Source organism: Seriola dumerili, unplaced genomic scaffold (genome assembly GCF_002260705.1).
Source record: "Seriola dumerili isolate Sdu_G_001 unplaced genomic scaffold, Sdu_1.0 BDQW01000449.1, whole genome shotgun sequence".
Taxonomy (NCBI): Eukaryota; Metazoa; Chordata; class Actinopteri; order Carangiformes; family Carangidae; genus Seriola; species Seriola dumerili.
The window spans coordinates 1,469,702-1,492,147 of record NW_019174704.1 but is presented as its reverse complement, the minus strand read 5'-3'; the positions used below and the strand labels follow the sequence as shown (position 1 = coordinate 1,492,147).

Genomic DNA, 22,446 nt, shown 5'->3' with positions numbered 1-22,446 from the left:
GTGCTCTCCTGCTTTACTTTTATACGCCTGCCTCACTGGTCTGGGAGGTTACTTAGTTACATACAGTGCTGTGAAAAAACTAAAACAACAAAACAAAAAGGCTTTACATCACTAATGGTTATGCATAATTTGTTTAACGTGCTATAAAATCCTTTGAAATATATATGATTTAGATATTTTCTATTTAACTAAACTATTAAGAAAAAGCATTGATTATATAAAATGTAAGGCAACATCAGTCAAGGAATCCTTGAAAAGGGAGTTAATCATTTTCAAGCAGGTAAAACAGTAATGAAGCTTGTCATTATCAATATCATATAGTGACATCTGACTTGTTTATTGCAGCTGGTTTATAAAGATAAAAAAGTTGGAACTCATTTCCTTAGGTGTTCATTTGTAGTCCTCCATAAACTATCATGGGTGACCAAAGTCCTGTTGTACAACAGCTTTAATCATAAGTGCAGTTTTGGCATAAAAATAATTAAATAAAGCTTGAAACATCAACATTTATAGATACCTTCATTTGTTAACAGTAGCACTTGTTTCCAACTCTGTTAAACACTGTTAATTTCTGGTTTGAATTCAACATAGCTGACACGTGTTTCAAAGCTCATTCCTGTGTGTATAGAACCTTTCAGGCATGTCACGTTACTTAAGGGAGTTTTAAATCAAAACGCAACTGGACTTGATTATTTGTCTGGGAAGACGTTTCACCTCTCATCCAAGAGGCTTCATCAGTTCGTTTACGCATCTGACCAGGCTGGGACTGGTCTAACTGTGTAACCAGTTGCGTTTTGATTTAAAACTCCTTTAGGATACCATGACCTGGACAAATGAGAATATGCACAGGCTCACGTTACTTAAGGTTGTCATACCGGTGCAGAGTGGAGGAGGCTTTAAGTGGTTGCAAATCATCAAGGCTGGAATGCCAGCTGCAGTTTTTAGATCTATATTCATTTGTCCACCTCTCCCATCTTACATCAGGTAAATTGTATTGTATGTAATGGGCTAGTGTTAGTAAGCTTTAGAGGTGCTGGCGGTTGGATTTAGTTTCTGTTGGACAGAGTCAATGTAGCTGTTTCCACCTGTTTGTAGTCTAAACTAAGAAAACCAGCTATGGGAGAGCAGACTATTGAAATATGAAAATATCTTTGTTAAAAGATGAAAACAACTCAGGCTGTGTTTTGGAAGGGTTCATATGTTCCATTTTTAATTAAATTCATTTTGTGATGAAAACTTAGGGACTAATCAGATTTATATGCATTTCAATGTTCATACAAAAAAAATCAAAGAAGTTCATTTTTCTCTTTGCAACGTTTCTAAAAAATATTTCTTGAATTACAAGCACCAACTGAGTAAAAAAATAGTTATTAAAAAAATGACAAAAACAAAAAAATAAAATAACAAAACAAAACAACAGTTCTTGGAAATGGACTTTTGCCTCCCCACTATACGTGTTTAATTTTCAGATTTCAAATTCATTCTTTCTCTCTCTCTCTCCGCCTCTCTCTCTCACTCTATGGAGTAAGTGTTTGCACATCAGATTTGTCCTCATGTTGTATAGGTGAGTTCCCCCTTCCTGCATATTTCTTCTTTTTGGGTCCACTACACAACCTGTAACCATCAAAAGAAAGGAATGTTGAAAATGGCAAATGAGTAACACAGATAGCATAGAAACATATGGGCAGTTGACTTATTTATATTTTCTATTTGTCTTCTTTTCTTTCATTGTGCTGTAAGTTATCACATATTTATTTTTGATCTTTCTATGTATGAAGATAGTCAATGTTAAGGTGTATAGTATCCTCTTTTTACTATGGAGCTAACAAAATAGAATAGGAAATGCATCATCACTTAATCAGCTCTTTAAGCTCTTTCCAAGACGAGTGCTCAAACCATTGTAAAATCTAAGTAGTTCATTAAGTCGTTATGTGACTGAGTTAGTGTGTTTATCTAATCTGTAACAATGTGTTAATGGTGACCTGAAAAATAGATGAACTACAGTAAACTGAGTGCACTGCACTCACCCCAAACATTCTTGCATCTGCTCCACTGTTTCTGGAAGATCTTTATTTAGAGTCTCTGGAAGGAAGAAGTTAACGACAGAAGAGGCAATTGTGAGACTTCCCATGAGGATGTAAGGCAGAACCTTATTATAGGTACCTGTAAATAACAAAGAAGAAGCAAAAATCCTACATTAGAAAATGAAAAAAACTGTTACTTATAGTAGAATATAGAAAACATTATGTTTCTTCATATCACTGATTTTAACCCAATGCAGACTTTATTGTTCTTTTAGATACATTGAGGATATCAATACAGCAAATTTGTGAGATACTGTGCTCAACCTCTACATACCTAAATAGATGACATAGGGAGCTGTGATACTGCCGATGCGTGCAGCAGAAGAACACATTCCCATGCCTACGTTCCTGAGTACAGTGGGGTAAATCTCAGCAGTGTAGATGTAGACGATGCTGAAGGCCATGGTGAAGCCAAACTTCCCAGTCATTTCCAGAGCCAGAGCAACAGACTGGAGGGCTGAGGAGGTGAGAGAGGAGATATCTGGAGTGATTTCTGAATACACTCCAAATTTACTAAAATGCTTATCTTTGGTACTTAAACAAAAAAGACAAAACTCTTTTAAATACTAGGCAAGTAACATGATCTGATTACTTCATCACACAAATTTGGAATTTGGAACCAAGTGTCACGTGAGCTTAGAGCTCACGTTATATATTATATGTTATACATTAATTACATACAGCCCTCCACTACACTGCACATGCTTTAAAGTATACTCTGAAACTGGATTAGTATAGAAAACGTAATGATTGCCAGTGTGGATTTGGAAACTGCTTTCGATGAATACAGTCCATGTGCAGATCTGAATTACACAATCAACAGCAAAAGCGATACTTAGCATGTGTTACAAAACAGCCTGCATATCTATTATTAAGCTGTCACATTTACATAACCAGCACCCACTTACATAAAGCCTACTTCTGGGAAACAGTCTGCCAGCCCTGTGACCAGCTGTATTTGTGCCACAGGTTAAACTTGTGCCCTTCTTAAGAAAGAATGACAGAGGTCAGAAAAGGAAGGTCACAAGGAACCTACCACTAGTGTTACTGGAATTTTGGGATATCTGTCTCTAAAATGTGTGCCTCCACTATATATACACTGGATGTTTCATTTGTAGTTCTCAAAAAATTAATAATGAAAATATTTATTTTATAATTTTGCTCAACTGTCTTTATAAATATTACACTGCCATGTGAATGAGAACACTCATCACCAATAGCTGTGGTGAGCACTGAGTCCATAAATGTTTTAACTGCATTATATGCCGTTAGAATGTATATCAGTGTGGGTGTCTGTTAGGTTGTCATACTGTCATTTTACATCATAAAAAGAAGGTCTTACTGTCAGGGATGAATTGGATGAGCAGAAGAACTCCTCCTCCAATGGCAAGGAATGATGACAGGAGTACTCTTCTTGGACATTTCTTTAGCAGCCAAGTAGAAACAACATAAGCAGGGACCTCAGTGGTCGCTGATAAAAAACAGTTCATGAAGGGATTTCCACTCAGGTTGGAGGTGTTCAGGGATAAACCAAAATACCCGATGTTTATTGCCATCCTGAAAAAGAAAAATGGTATTTATGAATATAAATATTTAATCTCATCTTCGCTGCTTGACATAGTTTTGGTAACTGTGAACAACCACTACTCAGAAAACACAACCACTCACCACAAAAGCAGACACATCAGTGTGATGCATCTGATGTTCCTGGATTTCAGAACATCAAGCATGGTATATGTCTTATTTGGAGGCATTGCCTGGTGCTAAAACCAAAGCAAACAATAGAATTCATGTGGTTACATTGTCAAGATTGCAGACAGAATATCTCAAATATGTTATGAGCAGATTCAACTTAGGCTTTGGTCATAACATGCAGAAAGTATACAATTATGTTTGATTCCAAATACTAAAAAAATGGTTTCAGGGTCAAGAAATACATTTAAAATCTAATTCTAAGAAACAGGAATAATGTTTTTCTCTGTGAGAGTACATTGGAGTATTGATATGTGGTCACTTGACAGGGAAATGTCAGACACTTCACTGTACCTTTGAACCAGCTTTCACTCAAACTAGGCAGACTAGGCATACATGAACTGGAAGAGGAAACCTCCCTTCAGCACGTAGGAGAAAACAATGAACTGTGACCCCACTGGTGGCAGGGAAAACTAAATGAGTAAAACATTGCAAAGTGGTCTCCACAGACACATTCAAACATTTTTTTTCCGAAACCATTATGACATCTATTCTGTTCCATAAAGACTCTATTTAGCGTTTCCATGTCTGAAAAAAACTCATTGTTAAAAACAATATGTGAACCTCACCTCAGATTTTTTAAAAATGACAGGCGGAGCTTCAACTTTGTTTTTCCTTGCAGCGTCTCTCACTATGACCTCAGCCTCTTTCACTCTTCCCTGGGTGATCAGCCACCGAGGAGACTCTGGGATAAACCTGCACAATACTTTTAGGTTAGTCACAATAGGTCAGCAAAATCAGAGGATTTTGTTTGCTGTTAAACCATGGATGCTCACTATTCATGCATAAAATATAGAAATCGATAAGCATTATGCCTAACGTACCACCAGAGAGGGATGTACACCACAGCAGTCGCGGACAGGACAGCAAGCAGTGTCCTCCATTCTCTGATGCCATATGCAATCCAGGGTAGTGTCATATACCCAATGCAATAGAAAAGAAAGGCCCCAAGAGTTGTGAACAGCACTCGCATAGTCTTGCTCAACACCTCTGTTCCTGTCCAAGACAAAAAAAAAAAAGTCACATAAATCATCTGTGTGTGCAGCTGACAAAACCAAACACAGGGTGAGGAGTATTTTACAATTCATACCTAGCACAAATGCTGATATATAGATGGATATCTGGGAGGCTCCAACAAAGAGGAACATGATACAGAACATTCTCCATGAGTGAGAGAAGGACTGAAGCAGGACCGAGACACACTGGGCAGCAAGAGAGATGAAAACAACCTTCTTCCTCCCAAATCTGAATGGAAAAAAAATGTATCATTGACAGTGATTCAAAGACAGAAACTATAATGGCAGTGACATGTTTCGAGTTTTTTTTTTTTTATGGTCAAGCGGAGGACTGTTCTTGACAGTAAGTTGATCAGTTGATCATATAAAGGCTAGCAAAAATCTCCTTTTGTTTAACATGAACTTACACCTGCAAACTCAATGATGTCCTCCAACATCTACCATGCAGTTCAAATGTTGCTCTGAAATGTTCTGTGTGACAGTAACGGTGTCCATGCAGCTCCCCAATAAAGACAAGTTGCATGTATTGTTTCCTTGTAGAATGCCCTCACAAGACACTGTGACCTTGACCTTTCCGCTATTCTCTCTAAACACTACAGATGGATATGTCGCTTGACCCCTCAAAGAGGGAATGTTAGGAGAGACTAAATGAGCAGTACTCTCCTGAACTGATGGCAACATGCAGTGATACTCTTTAATAGCTTTATTGTAATGCTTAAAATCCTAATGTGACACAATAATTAAAAAAGCTCTACAAACCTCAAAGCCCCTCACCCTTAGCCTCCCCCATTTCCCATCCATTGAGTCCAGAGTTTTCACAGCTGCAAAGTGTTCCTCACCGCTGTGTCCTGAGCCGCATGCTTTTCTACAACTCAAGCTACAGGACACTGAAGTCCGTCAGAGCTGAACTCTTAAAACAACTAATATCAAAAACTCCACAAAGACTCACAAGACCCCGACAAAATCGCACCTGTCAGGTTCAACAACTCTACACTAACGTCTAACAGCTGCTTGTCTTCCAGACCAAGGTAATGTGCATGTGGTTTCTGTTGACAGGAAGCAAAACCAGTGCAATCCAAGACATCCCTGAAATAAATCAGTCTTGTAACTAAGGAATTAAACAAGTATTTAGGCACAATTAAATTTTAAATCCAAACAAATTACTATTACTAAAAGCAGCTGCAGTCCTGGTGAGGACGTGATTGTGTGGCAACAGTTTCAAACTTTTCTTATTAACAATCATTTTAGAGGACATTTAGAAGAAAGACTGGCTCCAGCCCCCCGCAAGCCTCCAAGGACAAGCAGTATAGCTAATGGATGGATGGATTTAGAAGACGTTCAAAGAATTCCTATCCTCTGGCTACAGATTTTTAGCATCATCCACCACCATTATTGTTTCACCAATTTGCCCTCAGGTTGTGGAGCCTCTTGTGGTAAACTAATCCTGTCTGAATGTCTTTCTGTCCTTCCAGACCGCTCCCTAAGGACAAGAGCATTTTCATATTTGTGTACCGTCACTGTCCGAATGGCAATGGTAAAGATTTCAGTGGAGGAGACTTCTTAGCTTAGTGGAAACAAGTCCTCTCTTGGAGAAAATGTCAACTTCAACAGTAGATGGGGCTGTTGTTACAATAATGACAACTAATCAAGTCCAAGTCTCCTCTCATTCACTACAGTGTGCTATCCTCACTTTGTAAAACCCAATCCACATATAAGTCAGCTATTAATTTTCTATTTCTATGAGCGTTCTCTTAAGACTTCAACTTTGAAGAGAATTTCTTCAAAGATGAGATAAAATAAACACACATATGTAGCAAGTTTCATTTTGGAATATAATAATGTAGAGTTCATTTAGTGGAATCTCACAGATCATTAAGGATGAAATACCTGTCAGAGAGCTGTCCTGAGATCAAGGATCCAACAAGGTATCCAACAAACAGAGTTGATGATGCGAAGGGAACTTTCCACTGGTTGTCACAAACAAGATCCCACTGTGAAAAGACGTAAATTACATACATATTTCAAACAAACAAAAAAAAAAGAACATAGGCAACTGACAACTTTCATCACCAACATCTTATACAGAAAACACATGCGCATTCATACTGACCTCAGTGACAATGTTGGACTGGTAGATTTCTTTGCTGTAGTTCCATCCATTTAAACATCCCTCCTGCTCCAGGTTAGTGAGGTTGACATCCCTTCCAGGAATGAATCCTTCAGCAGAGAGGTTTCTAACCACATCCAGCCTGTATCTGCTGCACTGGCTCTGCACCTCTTCACCATCCACTATCGTAAAAGGAATGATGGCATTTCTCCACTCCTCAGTCAAGTTGACGTCTGGAATGAGACAGTGGTGTTTCGGAGCCGCTCCAACAAAGACGATGTAAAGCCCGTTGAATCCAGTTGAGACAAAAACTGTGTTTAGGAGGAAGAATGTGGTCCAGAAGTAAGGACCAGTCTGTCCGAGGAATGCAGTGTCTTCATCATAGTCTCCCATTCTTTATAAAAAAAAATACCTCCCTGGTCTTGAGGGAGAAAAAAGTCCTCTGAAATTCCTCAGACTATGAGACGTTGTATCCCTCTTAAAGTCTTCAGCTTAGTACCAGAGTGGTGGGGTTGAGCTCTCTGTGGGGCAGAGTGAGCTGGTCCCTCAGCGGGACGGAGTCACAATTCAAAAACTTCTGTTTCTAGTCCTGAGAGCATTAAACCTCCTTTCTAGGGGACAACTTTTACGTCCCGGAATTCCTCCCAGTCGGACTGCTGGATACACCGTCTCAGTTTATGAGCAGACAGGAAAACTATTTATCTGAGATTAGTGAATGAGACATCTCTCACCCGCTGATTAGATTTTCTAAAAGTGAAATGATCAAAAGCTTCAGAATGGCCAGTCTACCCACCCAGCCCCCGCACCACTGTGGTCAAAGTGGTATTTTCTCTAAACAACATTCCACACTTTTAAATACCCCAAAGAAGTGCACGTGCCTGTACTCTAAATGTTGCTAAGTAGCATTAAGACTCCCACTGGACTATTTTTAAGCCTCACTGCAGAGTCAAGCAGAAATTATAACAAATCTCTATGTTGTCTTGAAATTATATAATAAATATGTTAATTTACTTATATTTAGAATAAACTGAGTGTGAGTGTGGCAAATACAAAAAACTACATTTAATTTTACAGTAATGCATTTTTAGTCTGTTGCTTAAACATGTTCCCTGCATGCTTATTGTGTATACTGATAATCACATGAATATTTCCTGAATCAACTATAGATTTTGATCTAATGTGAATGAACTGCAAATGGTTAATGGGCTGTTTTTGACCACTCAGAAGTACTGCGCAAAAGCCACATTCACAGATCTCTTTTTTTTTTCTAGACATACAGCGCTTTTACACTCACTCACACGCTGATGACACATCGGGTGCAATTTGGAATTCTGTATATTTCCCAAGGACACTTTGACATGCAGACTGGAGGATCATCATGTTTCAGTCTTCTTTTCTCAGCGTACAATAATTATTGAGTAAAGGTTTTACTCTGATGTGTTTGAACATTATTTCTGTCACATTTTTTAAGGTCTTCATTAGACCTTGAGAACAAGGCAAAGGTGGAAAGCCATCACTCCTCCTACACTGAGAGAGGATTGCTGTATTTCACAATGAAAGACAATTGGATAAGATTTCACTTGAACTGTATAGCTCGCAGTATTAAGGTGAATTAGGTGAATTAGTTTCTAACAAGTGCTAGCCCAGTCTACTGCAACACAGACATCAGAACCAAACTTCAGTCAAATTTTCAGTTGTTTTCCCACTGACTGTTTTCTGTCTGGTTCCTGACTTTCTTTTTCTCTTTTGGTCAGCTTTTAATTTTGTCTTAATTTCATGTTTGAATTTAATGTTTGCCCTTAGTCCTCAGCATCTGCAATAACCTGTGGAAACAAACAAGAAGAGAGGGCCCCCCCCTCAATGGCTCTAAAATTGTTTTAGATACCAAAATAGTCTGACAGACTATTAATTCCACCAATTTATAATGCAAGTAATGTATTTATGTATTTATATAATGTATATTTAAAAAATTGTAGGTAAAAGGAAACTTCTAATGTCAGGCTTTTTAGGGCCCTCTTCATGTCGCAGCACTTGGTTCCATTATTCCCCTTTACTACTACGCACTTGGTGATACTATCAACCAGTTTCATCAGCACCTACATGAAGATCCTTTCATGAAGATAATCAGAGATCTTTCAGCTGAGCAACAGGATGCATCCATTTGCAAGGCTGTGATAAGGTGTCTCCACACACAGTGGTGATTAAGGACATTTAACATGTGACAAGATTAGATCATTGTCATATGTGGTCACTGACGACACCCACTGCCTTTCAAAAACAACTAATCAAAAATCCACAGACTGAATGATCTACTCCAACGAAAGTGTGAAAAGATGCGACTGCCTGATTCCGGTTCTGTGGTGCAAACAAAACTAAAGATGCTCACATGCTGCTGTAGGTTTATAATTGGAGTAAGTTTGTTACTGTATCTGAACCATGTTTCTCATGAGTGGATAATTAGCTTAAATGATTTATTCTAACCATATAATGAAAATCACATGGCAACTGAACAGCAGTTTAGCTCTAAAATTATTTAATTTACCACACACATACATAAAACAGCATACATACATATATAAAAGTGTCTCCCAAAACTCTGCACATATATTTTAAATGGTATATACACTATTACTATCTGCCTATTAATCTATTATTAAAGCTGTTATTTTCTTTTACTGAATGCGGTAAATAGAGTTAAAAGGTATATGGTCATAAATAACAGATTGCTTAATTTCCTTTGCACACATTGCAGGAGATAGCACATTCCTCAGTTTCACCATAAAGCTGAAAGTCTGTATAATCATTAGCCTGGGCTTCCATGGCATATGTAAAAGATTCCCATCAACTGAGGAGGTCATGGTTTACACAGTTAAAGGCTTAATTGGGTGTGCGCGAAAGGGATTTCCTGCACGTGACACGTGAGAGAGCACATGAATGCCATCTGCACATGCATCTAAATGTCAAGGGTTAGTGTCTGGTATTTTCTTTGTTTGTGTTTACTGCTTTGTGTGGGTGTACCTAGGACTTGTTTTAATATTTTGTCTTGTATTATAAATAAATACATTTATCCTGAGATAATATCAATATATATTTTGTACTTTCCACTTCTGAACTTGGACCAAAGATGTGTCACAGTTGTCATTGCAGAGATAGAAAAGGTCCAGAGGGAATCTGAGGCCTGTGTGGCAAGTACAAAATAAGAAATGTTGAAAACTGCTTTTATGGTAGTGAAGGGGAGGGAGACTGTGTCTGCTGCAATGACTCTCTCTCTCGCTCGCCCTCTAACGATGGACTTAGTTTGTGCTTTGACTTTTGATATAGCTGTCTGGATAAAATCAAGTTTCCTCATGTCCCCAGCTGGAGCTTCAAAACATGCCTGCATAGCGATGGCACTACAAGTTCACAGGAGAGTACACAACCAAATTTGATCTGATTCATATTTACTTTTCACTAGACCTGGGATGTTGTTTCCATGCTTTTACATTTGCTTTAAAGAGATGACAAATGGAAATTGTAAACACACATAGTATGATAGATATGTCATGGCTACTTCACCCTTCACCCAACCAATTTTGTTTTGATTTTTTTTGGGGGGCGACCTTTAGGCAAGTTTTCTTCACAGAATTCTAATAGGCAATAAATTAATGTGTTATCTGGCTTAGCCAGTCCCAAGTTTTTCAGCTCATGATTATAAATTCTGAAGCTGACAAGTGAATTTTCTCCACTGAAACTGAAGAACCTATTAATTACTTAGGCCCACTATTTTTGACCATCCAAATGATACAAATATTTAAAAGCTCTGCGCAGGTCTGAAAATCAGCCTTTTGTTTCTCATCTGTGCAAAATAAAAAACTTTACGCCAGTTTTACCGCGATACTACTACAAAACAAATAAAAAAACATTTATGACACGTTTTCCTATTGTGTGGCATTATATTACAGAGCGAAGTGTAGCAAAAGGCCAGTTAATCCTGCTGGGAGTGTCTGTAGACTTCCAGTGTTTTGGTTTCATCTACATTTGGATCACGGATTGTGCCTTTAAAGATCGGTTAACTTCGGATACCACAGCCAAGTTAGTGCAGCGGGTGGTGGGTGGGATGGTTTTGTCGCTCAAACAAAACCACTGCTTTTGAAATGACCACTGCGAAGTCCTTCATTCGTGTCTCTTGTTAACTCTGCCCTACTTTGTGCGCCTTGATTGTGCAGCACCGGCACCCACTGACTAGAAGCATGACCGACTACGAAGCGGAAACCGCCTTCCTCGGCGAGTGGGGACGTTTTCAGCAGCAGGTGTTTTTCTTCCTTTGCCTGAGCATCATCCCCAACGGTTTCACTGCCCTGGCCATCGTGTTCCTCGCCGACACGCCGCCCCACCGCTGCCTCATTCCCGCGCACCTCAACCTCACGGACGCATGGAGGAACAGCAGCATCCCGCTGGAGGAGGAGAACCACAGCGGCGCCTTGGTGCCCAGCAAGTGCTTCAGATACAAACTTGATGATATGCTGAGTTTCTCGGAGAGAGGTTTACTGCCCGGCGTAGATGTAAATCTGACTAATGTGCCAAAAGAAGGCTGTCTGGACGGGTGGGAATATGACCGGAGCGTTTACATTTCCACCATCACAACTGAGGTTTGTGTACCTGCGCGGGTGCCAAATTTAGTGGAAGCTGCAGCTGCTTCCATTATAAGGGAGAATTGGTTGGTGTCTAAATGTGGCGCATTTATTGACATAAAGCCACGCATGAGTTGTTGTGTAAAACTGTCAGATATTACAAATTAGATGAGACGGATTTAATCACCCACTGATTACCCTTGACCAAAAAAACTGAAAAAAGAAAAAAAGAAAAGAAACCAGATATCAACCATTACAAACATGAATGAAAAATGGAAATCCATTTTTGGGTTCATATAGCTGTTTCTAATATTTTGTCCACCTCCATTTAATAAATTTTTCAACATAATAATGTCGTCATTACTATGTTGCAACATATGTCAACATCACAGTACAGTCTCAATAAAAGTGAACATTCTGAACTCCACATAAATATTTATTTTCTTCTTGCTCAGGAATATCATCTTAAAGAGTCTACTGTTTTACTGTGTTTGATGTACTATGGTTTATTATGCTTGTGAGTGTGTGTGTGTGTTTTGCAGTGGGACCTGGTGTGTGATGACAGGTGGAAGAACCCGCTGACGTCCTCTGTCTTTTTCTGTGGAGTTCTCACTGGCTCCTTCATTTCAGGACAACTTTCTGACAGGTGATAGGCAAAAGATTAATTTAACCTCTTTGTTAGAATGAACATGTCAATGAACACTTCCCCGTGACTGCAGTAGTTTTCTGCCAAAACAAAGGTCCATTAATGTGTTAGGCCAATCATTAAGTGCCAGTATACCGTCTTTAACGTTTAACTACATGACTTCTTTCAGAACTCAACATTGAAACAAGTCGGTGACATTGTCAATCAATTACTAGATTTTTCAATTATTTAAATGTCATGAGTTGAGTTATTAAAAAAAACATGTTTTGTGAGGTCACAGTGACATTGAACTTTGATCTTTGATTACCAAAATCTAATCAGTTCATCTTTGAGTCAAAATGAATGTTTGTCTCAATTTTGAAGCAGTACCCTCAAGGCGTTCACGAGAATGGGATGGACGGACAGCGCGGAGGCATAAAAATCAAGCATTAGCAGATTTTACACACTTCCAAAGTCTGTTTACAGGTTAGGGGAGTCCAACTGCATTTGTGAAAAAAGTTGTATAAAGTCTTGTGTGGCTCCAGATGGAGCTGCAACTGATACGTTACCTAAAGTGATGTCATAAATATAAAAAAAGGAAAAAAAACTGGGTATTTGGAATTTGAAAGAAGGTTAACAGACTTCAACAGGTGATTTTTGACTACTTGGGGGCAAAAGCTTCTTCAAAATTAGCTAACAGACACACATGCTCGACATATCACCATATATTCCTGTAGTTGATATTGCTAACATTATAGCCAACAGTTGCCCACTTACATACAACAGAGACAGAGCAACATTATCATCCCATGGGAGTCATGTTTCCGGCCACTCAACGTATGCAAGTCTGGTGTTCACTCTTCTTTTAGCTGTGGTTTTGTGCAGACCAAGTCTGGAAAAGAAATGTGGCTCTTTACCTGCTAGATATTTGATTTTCTTCACCAGGTAGCCAAAAGAAGCTAAGAGGTCGAGTAAAACTGCACAAATGACTGATAATTCTATATAGGTTCATCAGTAAAAGTGACCCCACTCCCACCAAATGTAAAATAATGTACTATGTAATGTATGCTCTCAACATGCAGCCACAATGAAAAACCATACATGAGGTCAATCATTGTGGCATGACATTGAATCACCTTCCCATCTACACAGCATGTATTTGGCGATTAATCTATGTTTTATGTCCTTTTCAGGTATGGGAGGAAAATAGTGATGTTTGTTACCATCGCAGTCCAGACAGTGTTCACTTTCATCCAGGTCTTTTCTTCATCCTGGGTCGTTTTCTGCATCGTGTTCTTTGTTGTCGGGTTGGGACAAATATCCAATTATATGTCTGCGTTTGTGTTAGGTACTTTTTCCCCTCTACTCATTGAATCTCAGAACTATTTAATCGCTAACCTGTTCATGATAATGCAGAAGACTATGACATTCCTCGTGTTTTTTTTCCTCTTGTGTCAAGGAACAGAGATTTTAGGCCCGCGTGTGCGGACAATTTTCTCCACTGCGGGTGTGAGTCTGTTCTTTGCTGTGGGCTACATGCTGCTGCCGGTGTTGGCTTTTTTCATCAGAGACTGGAGGATGCTTCTCCTAGGCCTCACCCTGCCTGGCTTCCTTTGTTTGCCTCTCTGGTGGTAGGTAGGTGTGTGCTTGCTTGTGTGTGTCTGTGTGGATTGCAACCATGTGAGACCTGGGATTATATACCCATAAGACATTTTCAGAACTTGGTGTGGTACTACTCTGATTCACGTGCTGACTGTGTACTGCTCATCATTTTCTCCTTGGCGCCAAGCTTACAATGAATACTTCTGCCTGAGACATCGGAACTCCTGGTCCATGTGTTTTCTCCAGCTCACAAGAATTTCAATAACACGAACTACATATAGTTGGTCTTAATTCCCCAAACAGCTCTGGCTCTGGAAACAAACTCCTGGAGGGGGGCTGGAATCTATCCTTTTCCGGCGTTGCCCAGGGTGAGAGGCACTGGGTGGGCGTGGGCTGGCCCAGGGGTCTCCTGAATGAACAGACGGGTACCAGCAGGCCAAACGGGCTCCAGCTGCGAAGGACGCAGTGTAGGAGGAGTTTGGGGAGGCCATGGAAAAGGACCTTCAGATTGCTTGAAGGAGGTTCAGCCAAACTGTCTGACGTCTCAGAAAGGGGAAGCAGGGCTTAGCCCAGGCTGTTTAGCAGGTGAGGAGAACTGTTGACTCAGACTGAGGATATCGTTGGGCAGTGGAACAAACACTATGAGAAACTCCTGAGACTAACCAACCTGTCCTCTGAGGAGGAGACACAGTCTGATGACTCGGAGGGAGTCTTACTCATATCTCTGGGGTCTTTGAGGTAGTTGAAAAGCTATGCAGTGGCAGGACATCCGGAGCAGATGAGATCTACTCCGAGATGCTGAAGACTGGACGTTATGGGGCTGCTGGTGCTGATATGCCTCTTCAATGCAGGCTGGAAACAGTGCCTGTGGCCTGGCCGACCAGTGTGGTGGTTGCCATTATGTCCGCTTTGGACACAGAATTACCTCTTTACTATTTGCAGATGATGTGGTTCTACTGGCTTCATTAGATTTTGAACTTCAGCATGCACTGCATTTATGGGTGTTCCTGACTGAGGGTAGGACTGAGCAGGAGATAGACGTGTGGATTGATGTGGTGTCAACAGTAAAATGGGTGTTATGTTGTGATTGTTGCGGTGAAGAGAGACCTGAGCTGGAAGGCAAAGTTTTGGATTCACCACTCTATCTGTTTCAATCCTCACCTAAGGTCATGAGCTTTGGGTAGTGAAGAAAAGATTGAAATTGTGGATCCACATGATAAAGATGAGTTTACCACCCTGGGTGGCCTTAGAGCCGGAGAGATAGGGCGAGGAGCTAGGAAATCTGGAGGGTCATTGGAGTAGAGCCACTGCTCTTTCGTGTTGAAATGAGCGAGTTGAGGTGGTTTGGGCTGATTAGAATGCCTCCTTGGTGCTGTCCAGTGGAGGTCTTCCAGGTTCCAAACATGCTGGAGAGATTATATATGTTGTCAGGCCTGGGAACGCCTCAGGATCCCCCAAGAGGGGCTAGAAAACATTGCTGGGGAGAGAGACATCTTGCTTGACCTACTGCCAATGTGATCGTGACCTGACCCTGGATTACGCCGTTGAAAATGGATGGATGGATAGATGGATGGATGGATCTTCTCAGTTGTTAATATTTACAGGTTTTCTTCATCTTCTGTCATAGTAAAATGACTATCTTCAGGGTTTTGAACTGTTGGTCACATAAAATGTGATAGACTGTTTTCATTCCTTTTTTTATTTTTTTAATTTGTAGAGTAGATTGTAGATTATCATCTACAAAATTGTCAAATGAATAAATTTGTATACATTGATTGTACCACTATGTATTGCCAGTTTAAAAGCCACAACAAAATCTGCTTATGCCAACTTAATGAAGGCTAGTGTTAGGTAGGTTTTACTTTTATGGAGCCACTCAATTTAGAATTATAAGGAATCAAAATGAGGAAAAGGAAAAGCCTCAATTGTATTTTTGCTGTATAGTATGTTTTCCTCTGTTCCAGGGGTTGAAGCTATCTCTCTCTCACTCTGTCGTGTTATGAGGCAGGTTCATCCCAGAGTCTCCTCGCTGGCTCCTCTCTCGGGGAAGAGTAGAAGAGGCTGAGGCCATAGTGAGAGATGCTGCTAAGAAGAACAAAATTGAGCCACCATCGGTCATCTTTAATCCTTCACAGGTGAGATCTCAGCAGAGTGCATGTGTGAGTGTATGAACACCAAGGTGCTGGGAACTGCCATGGCCGCTATAGTAGCCAGATGCAGGTGTACAATATTCAAGTCAGTACAGGTTGTTGAACTTAGGGAGTGGGGAGTTAAAGCTCTGTTTTCAGATATTTTCAAGTGACTGTCAGTTTATCATAGTAGTGTTTGTGTTTTACACTATATGACATATAGTTCTTTTGACATATATCATATAAACATGACTTTAATTAAAGTTACTGTGCTTTCACTTGAACCTGCTTGAAGATCGTGATTCAGATCTTCCACCTCTCCTGCTCTATGAAAACAGGTTTACAGAGAAAGCTGAAAAGACCAACATCAGTTAAGTCTCAAAGTCTCAAAAATAGACCCAAATCAATTTGTCAGTGTCACTACATAAAATTTACAAAAAAAAAGGAAAGTTATCACTTCATAATTTATCACCAAAGCCATGGGGAATGACAATGAATTTAGCCTTCTATTCTACTGAAAGCGGAATACTTCTGTAACCATATAATCCTTATACCTAAGCCATTAACCAGTCCACACACATTTCCCTGCTCATACTGGTTTGCTGTGGGTAAGCTTTTCTGGGCATGTATGCTCGAATTGTCTGTGAGTATCGTAAAGCAGCTATATATGTATGTTGAATAACTGGATGTTATGATTCCATTAAGGGAGCTCATTGTTTTGTACCGTTTTTCTACAAATTTAATTTTTTCATCCAGCAGGCCTCACTTACTCACACCTTTAAACCATTAACTTTGTTCTACAAAACAAAAACTGCCTCACTGACAACCTTTCCTCTGTGTAGACACATTGTCCTGCACTGTCCACCTTGGAAAGAGTCAATGGACGCTCTGCAGGGGTCAGAAAGTGTTAGTGGTTAAATCAATATCATTTTGAATGATTAATGTTTTAGAAACACAATTTAGATAGATATACAAGGCCATAACAGTCAAGTTTTATGTTTATGTTTACCTGTCCCATATTAATATGCTGGAACATTTTTGCATTCTTAATACAAATAAAACCAAATAAAATACATAATTCGTACCACTAACATTTGTTTTGCCTCTTACCATGGGAAACTGGATTAGATGGTATTGTTATCCTACTGAGCCTGTGTGTTTGTGTGGAGTTGGTCATTTTTTCTATTTTTCGCAATATTTGATAGAGCTACGGGCTAAATTCTCAGCTTTCTATTCAAAAAAGCAGAATTCAGAGTCGTAGCATTCAGCAAGTTGCAAAAGTTAGCATAACGTTAGAAGACACTGATGCACAAATATATTACAAATATAAACAATTATGTATATGCAGCAGCACTGAAAAACGAATAGTATGATAAAAATTAATGCTACGAAGGGATGAAACCATATCTTACAAATGATTAAAACTATTTCTGCCACATCATTTTGTCATTTCATGTTGGACTTCTGCCTCCATTGATTTCTGATCCTTGTGTTTGGGTACTGTATGTGTGAACATGTGCACATGCATGTGCTCACTCAGCAAGTGGCCATTCCATCACAATGTTCTCTGTAATGAAATTATTTCTAGACTGATGGCTCTGCTCGTTAAGTGTCTGTTGTTCCACGTGCTCTGCTGCCCCACAGAAAGAAAATCAGTCTGAGAAGACGACAGCCCACAACATCTGTGACCTGCTACGTTCTCCAAACATCCGCTGGATCTCTGTCACGCTGTGGCTGGTCTGGTGAGTCCCTGCTGTCCCACCTGACCTCCACATTCAGTACAGTGACCCTACATGCACAGCTATACACACACACACACACATAAGCTCTCATATATAGACATATACACATGCTGTTACACACACAGTTTCAGCCTGTTCAGGCATCACTTCAACCACATGTCAAGCCATCTCAGTAACAACAAATAATGATCTGGCGGGTGCTGTGAAGCCTGCAGCTAAGATCAAAATCAAGTTTTATGTAACTGCACAGTATGGCTGTATTCTTCCTGCACTCACTTCCTTGCCAAGTCTGAAAACAGGTGCAGCTTGGTGTTTCTTTGATTCCATTTTCTTTCCATTTAGTCTAACACTAAAAAGTCACAAGCTAATCAGAGCACGTGGATACGCTCTAATTTGCATGTGATTTTTTTTTTGCTGCTATTGAAGGACTAACTTTATACAGTCAAAAAAAATTCAGGATGCAAAAGTTGAATATTTTTCCGATCTAATGTTTGCCATCACAGCTCAAAGCTTTCATTTAACATACATAAATGCCTTGCAAATGCTTCTCATATACTGACATTTATGCCTCTTCTCTTAATAACATCATCTATTATAAATTAACCAAGGCTTAAAAATGTCACCAAAACTTCTTTGTTGACTATTTTGCAACAGCTTTTACTGGGATTTTATATTTTTAATTTTCTTCAATGTCTCCCATCTGCACTTATGGTCAGAAAGCAATATTTCCAACTGTCCTTTGTATATGCTGTTACATTTCTTGAACCTGCAATAATACGTTTTTTGGCCACTTGTTGGCAGAAACAAGCTGTAAACAACAATTACATATTATTACCTTTTATCTTGATATGGAAAACAAATAGTTGACTATTTACATATGTAGCAGATATGTATAAACATTAGCAGGTGATCATTTTTCTGCACATTTTTCACTATGAGCAGCTACCTTCACATTGGTTTCTGGTTTTTCTGGGTTCTTGTTGACTGCTGTTGTGGCGGCATGTGAGCATCCAGTCAGGATTTGTCCAGTCCTGTTCTGAGGAAGGGCAGATTCAGTCTTAATTAATCACCACATACCGTATTTGTGATCTTCACACCTCAACTACTTCAGTGACAGTGCCAACAAAGTGTCAGTGCCCATTTGTGAAAGTCCTTCCCTCAGTTCCTTTGCAGCTTTCGATTCAACCTAATTTCATATACATACTTTTACCACCATTAGTTGACAGATGATAATCTCCAGACAAGAAATACTGATAAAAACCAATTGAGTGTGGAAATAAACAAGTTTCATTGTTTCTCAAAAGGCTGTAGTGCCATGTCATTTAGCTGTACAGGGTAATAAACACCTCCCAGACTGTTATGTATGATTAACAATTATCCCCACAGGAACACCGTGACTATCGGCTACTTTGCACTTTCCCTGAACACGGCGAACCTTCACGGCAACGCGTACTTCAACTGTTTCCTGTCGGCTTTGGTAGAGATTCCAGCCTACACTCTGTCATGGGTTTTGTTTCGCTGGTGTTCCAGAAGACTGAGTCTCTTCTCAACCCTCTTCATGGGAGGATTGTTTCTACTCTTCATACGGCTCATACCAGCAAGTATGGCACTTCAATGGACAACAGTGTAACGCAAATCTGCAATTTTCTCCTTCGTTGTTTTATGTAAGATCATTACCTATCATAATTTTATCATTATATAGTTGGAAAACTCAAGTTTGCTTTCTTGCTCACAAGCAAGCAGATACAGTCATGCAGGATCTGAGATGTTTTCATTTTAAGTAGCAGTAAGTTGTTTGAATTATTGTTTGAATTGTCAATTTTATTTTATAACTCACATGTATTCTTGACCAGTTGAATATTTTGTACCCTCTAGACCTGATTTATTTTGCCATAACGCTCGAGATGATAGGGAAGTTTGCCGTGACGACAACATTTGCCATCGTGTACGCCTACACAGCTGAACTCTACCCAACTGTACTGAGGAATACAGCTCTTGGCGCCTGCTCCATGGCCTCCAGAATAGGCAGCATTATTGCTCCATACTTCATTTACTTAAGTAAGGATCAGATTACATCTGCGTAAAGCCCATCAAGTTTATGTCCCATCACTCAGCTGTCTGTTGATCCTCATTCTCTTGAAGTTACTGGAATAATTTGACTTTCTTAAAATACTACATGGACGCACTTCAAGTTGTAAAATCTCCATCCATCTATTATCTACACCACTCATCCTATTCAGGGCTGTGTGAGACTGGCTCCTCTGTTACAGGGGTAACACACTTGGACGCTCACAGTCACACTTAAGGGCAATTTTAGAGTTCCCGGTTCACCTAACCTGCTTGTCTTTGTATAACAATCTGCTATTAGCTTAACCAGCGCGAGACAGCGGAAAAAACAGATATCTCTTTTCTGTTTAAGATAATATGTGCCTTTATTTATCCCCTGTAGAGGAAATTCAAATTGACACAGCAGCACAAATATTAATAAAGACATGAAATAAGAATAGAAATAGAATCTAGAGTAAATAAGATAAATTAGAAATTCTATATACAATAAAATATACAACTACAGGTGGACATTTCTGTACATGGTTGTTGCTTGTTAAGCAGGTGGTTTGATAAAGTTCTTATTGGCCTTTTAAATCAACTTCAGTAATCTTCACTTCACTGGAGCAGCCTCTCAGCTCTGCTGTTCGCTCTGTGTGTGTGTGTGTGTGTGTGTGTGTGTGTGTACATTGAGATATCTGAGTGTCTAGATTTTTAAAATATTTTTAATGTAATTGCATTTGCAGGGATGCAGTGTTAAGAAAAGCAGTCCTTTTCCCCAACTGACTTGTGCTAACACTAGAGGCCAACACGCAGCTGGACCATCTACAAAAACAAAACAAGAACAAATGTCACTAGAACAAAAGAATAAAAGCAGGCTTGATTGGCACTCAGTTTGGATAAACCGGCCTGGTTTAGGAGTCGGTTTAGTTTCAGTTAAGATTTAATGGGTTGGGTTTACTGATGCATGATACTGATTTTTTTTTTTTAAGTCTCCACCTTTTGTCTTTTTGTTTTAACTGCTCTAAAGTACCATTGTAGCTAGAGTTGTTTTTCAGTGTGTCCTCCTCTGATGCTTTGCCACAGGAAGCTATTCGATTTCACTGCCTTACATCCTCATGGGAAGTCTTACAGCTCTGGCAGGGTTGCTGAGTCTCCTGCTGCCTGAGAGCTATGGAATGCCACTGCCTGACACAATCACTCACATGCAGCAGTTCCCTGGGTAAGACTACACCTCCCTGTCATTACTTTTTCTAAAGACAAGGGTGATTGTTGATCTGGTCATTAGTTTTTTGTAATTTTTGTAGTTTTCAATTTTTATGCTATGCTCAGACACGTTTTAAAAAATGCTCCATACCAGGCTTTAGGTGCTTGCCTCATTTACCTACAGTAAGAAAAACAGGCCTTCACTGCTGTGTAGTCTGTCAATCATGACTGCAAGTGTCTCACTTTTTTCTTTTTTTACGCTAGATGTTGTCAGAAGACATCTTATGCACCCACACACACTGAAGAAGAGGAAAACGCTTGTGAAAGGAAGTCTCCGGTTGTCCCTTGAACAAGGAGCAGCACTGATCCAGCTTGAGGGGAATAACTGGGCAAACATCAAGTCTCTCTGCACATTTCTGCTAAATGGACATTTGTCAGGTATAACTCAAAAGACAGTTCTTTTTATCTCTGGATGTGTGTAATTATGCAACTTCAACAGGACTGAAGAACATGACATAATGTAATCTCTGCAAACCTGGAATGATGTTTTGTCCAAGACAGCGCCAAAATACTGTTAAATGAAGAGTGAACCAATGCAACTGTTACCATACTTACATAATACTGCTCTGTAAATTATGAAAATAGTGTAACTTTGAATAAATAAAATTAACAGTGCACATACGTAGATGAAAATCTCTAATATTCTGATGAGACATTAATCAGAACCAGCAGCCACATTTAGGGTTTTATGGTATTGCAACTGCAACTTTTGTTTTTAAAATGTGCATAGAAACAATTATAGACAATATTTTGTACACATCTTTGTGATTCAAGATAACATGCAGTGTGACCTGAAAGGTAGAAAGTGTTCTACACTGTAATGTAATCAAACAGTTCTGTAATAAACACTACCTTTGTGAGACTTGAGTGGACTATTTAATAAAAAAATAAAATACATTTTTAATGGACGCCATTTTTCATTGTGTTGTTTTATTGGATTGACCTTTATTTCTGATGTATTTGCTCCTTTGTATATGTAAATGAGGATGGAAATATTACAGACAACTTCGGGGATAATGTTACACAGCACAATACAAAGCCACAATGTCCTATGGAATTTAGTCAACATAGAAACAATTTTCTGAAATTTTCAATAGTAAATTCAGTAAATGTAGCAATGATACACAATAAGAATATATATTAAATAATATATAAATACATTCTATATATTAGTAATAAATATTTTTATTGTTTTTATTTTCGTCTCATTCATGTATGTAAAGTTTTAGACAATCACAATTGGCTGTCGAAAAGCAGATTTTGAGCGCTCTTTTCTAGTGATGACTGGGCATTTTATGCTGTTGGAACAAAAGACAAACATCATGATGTCATGATGATGAAAATAATGAAGGCATACATGGTTTTGATATTATACTAAAAGACTAGTCTGTAACATTTTCTGTTTCTGTTGCCATTTTCATGTCTGGACACATAGTATCAGTTGGTCTGTCTAAAATAAATTTATTT

General features: G+C 39.2%; 2 protein-coding genes across 4 annotated transcripts; one reads left to right on the top strand and one right to left on the bottom strand.

Moving 5' to 3' along the window:
• Nucleotides 1-1,187: 1,187 nt before the first annotated feature.
• On the bottom strand, nt 1,188-7,587 carry LOC111234297 (solute carrier family 22 member 5-like). 2 transcript variants are annotated; one of them, XM_022762301.1, is made up of 10 exons: nt 6,963-7,587; nt 6,740-6,843; nt 4,927-5,081; nt 4,661-4,832; nt 4,406-4,532; nt 3,753-3,847; nt 3,427-3,641; nt 2,359-2,541; nt 2,028-2,163; nt 1,188-1,614 (listed from the first exon to the last, which is right to left on the bottom strand). In XM_022762301.1, the coding sequence occupies exons 1-10, from the start codon at nt 7,350-7,352 to the stop codon at nt 1,518-1,520; spliced, it is 1,674 nt and encodes a 557-aa protein (XP_022618022.1). In that variant the 5' UTR covers nt 7,353-7,587; the 3' UTR covers nt 1,188-1,517. The 2 variants fall into 2 exon arrangements, with proteins under 2 accessions (XP_022618022.1, XP_022618023.1); XM_022762302.1 differs by having other exon boundaries at nt 2,028-2,082.
• A 3,493-nt stretch (nt 7,588-11,080) lies between these two features.
• LOC111234273 (solute carrier family 22 member 5-like) lies at nt 11,081-21,878 on the top strand. 2 transcript variants are annotated; one of them, XM_022762254.1, is made up of 10 exons: nt 11,081-11,587; nt 12,112-12,215; nt 13,388-13,542; nt 13,660-13,825; nt 15,805-15,931; nt 17,570-17,667; nt 19,054-19,268; nt 19,543-19,725; nt 20,800-20,935; nt 21,184-21,878. In XM_022762254.1, exons 1-10 carry the CDS (start codon nt 11,189-11,191, stop codon nt 21,266-21,268), a joined length of 1,668 nt encoding a protein of 555 aa, XP_022617975.1. In that variant the 5' UTR covers nt 11,081-11,188; the 3' UTR covers nt 21,269-21,878. The 2 variants fall into 2 exon arrangements, with proteins under 2 accessions (XP_022617975.1, XP_022617973.1); XM_022762252.1 differs by having other exon boundaries at nt 13,654-13,825.
• The last annotated feature ends 568 nt before the right edge of the window (nt 21,879-22,446 follow it).

Bases quoted from the DNA above. Each gene is read 5' to 3' on its own strand.
- LOC111234273 (XM_022762252.1), top strand. From the start codon at position 11,189: ATGACCGACTACGAAGCGGAAACCGCCTTCCTCGGCGAGTGGGGACGT. The intron at 13,543-13,653 runs GTACTTTTTCCC...TCTTGTGTCAAG, and splicing joins TATGTCTGCGTTTGTGTTAG to GAACAGAGATTTTAGGCCCG. The intron at 15,932-17,569 runs GTGAGATCTCAG...GCTGCCCCACAG, and splicing joins TCATCTTTAATCCTTCACAG to AAAGAAAATCAGTCTGAGAA.
- LOC111234297 (XM_022762301.1), bottom strand. From the start codon at position 7,352: ATGGGAGACTATGATGAAGACACTGCATTCCTCGGACAGACTGGTCCT. The intron at 3,642-3,752 runs GTGAGTGGTTGT...TTTCTTTTTCAG, and splicing joins CTGATGTGTCTGCTTTTGTG to GATGGCAATAAACATCGGGT. The intron at 2,542-3,426 runs GTAAGACCTTCT...TCACCTCCTCAG, and splicing joins CATCCAATTCATCCCTGACA to CCCTCCAGTCTGTTGCTCTG.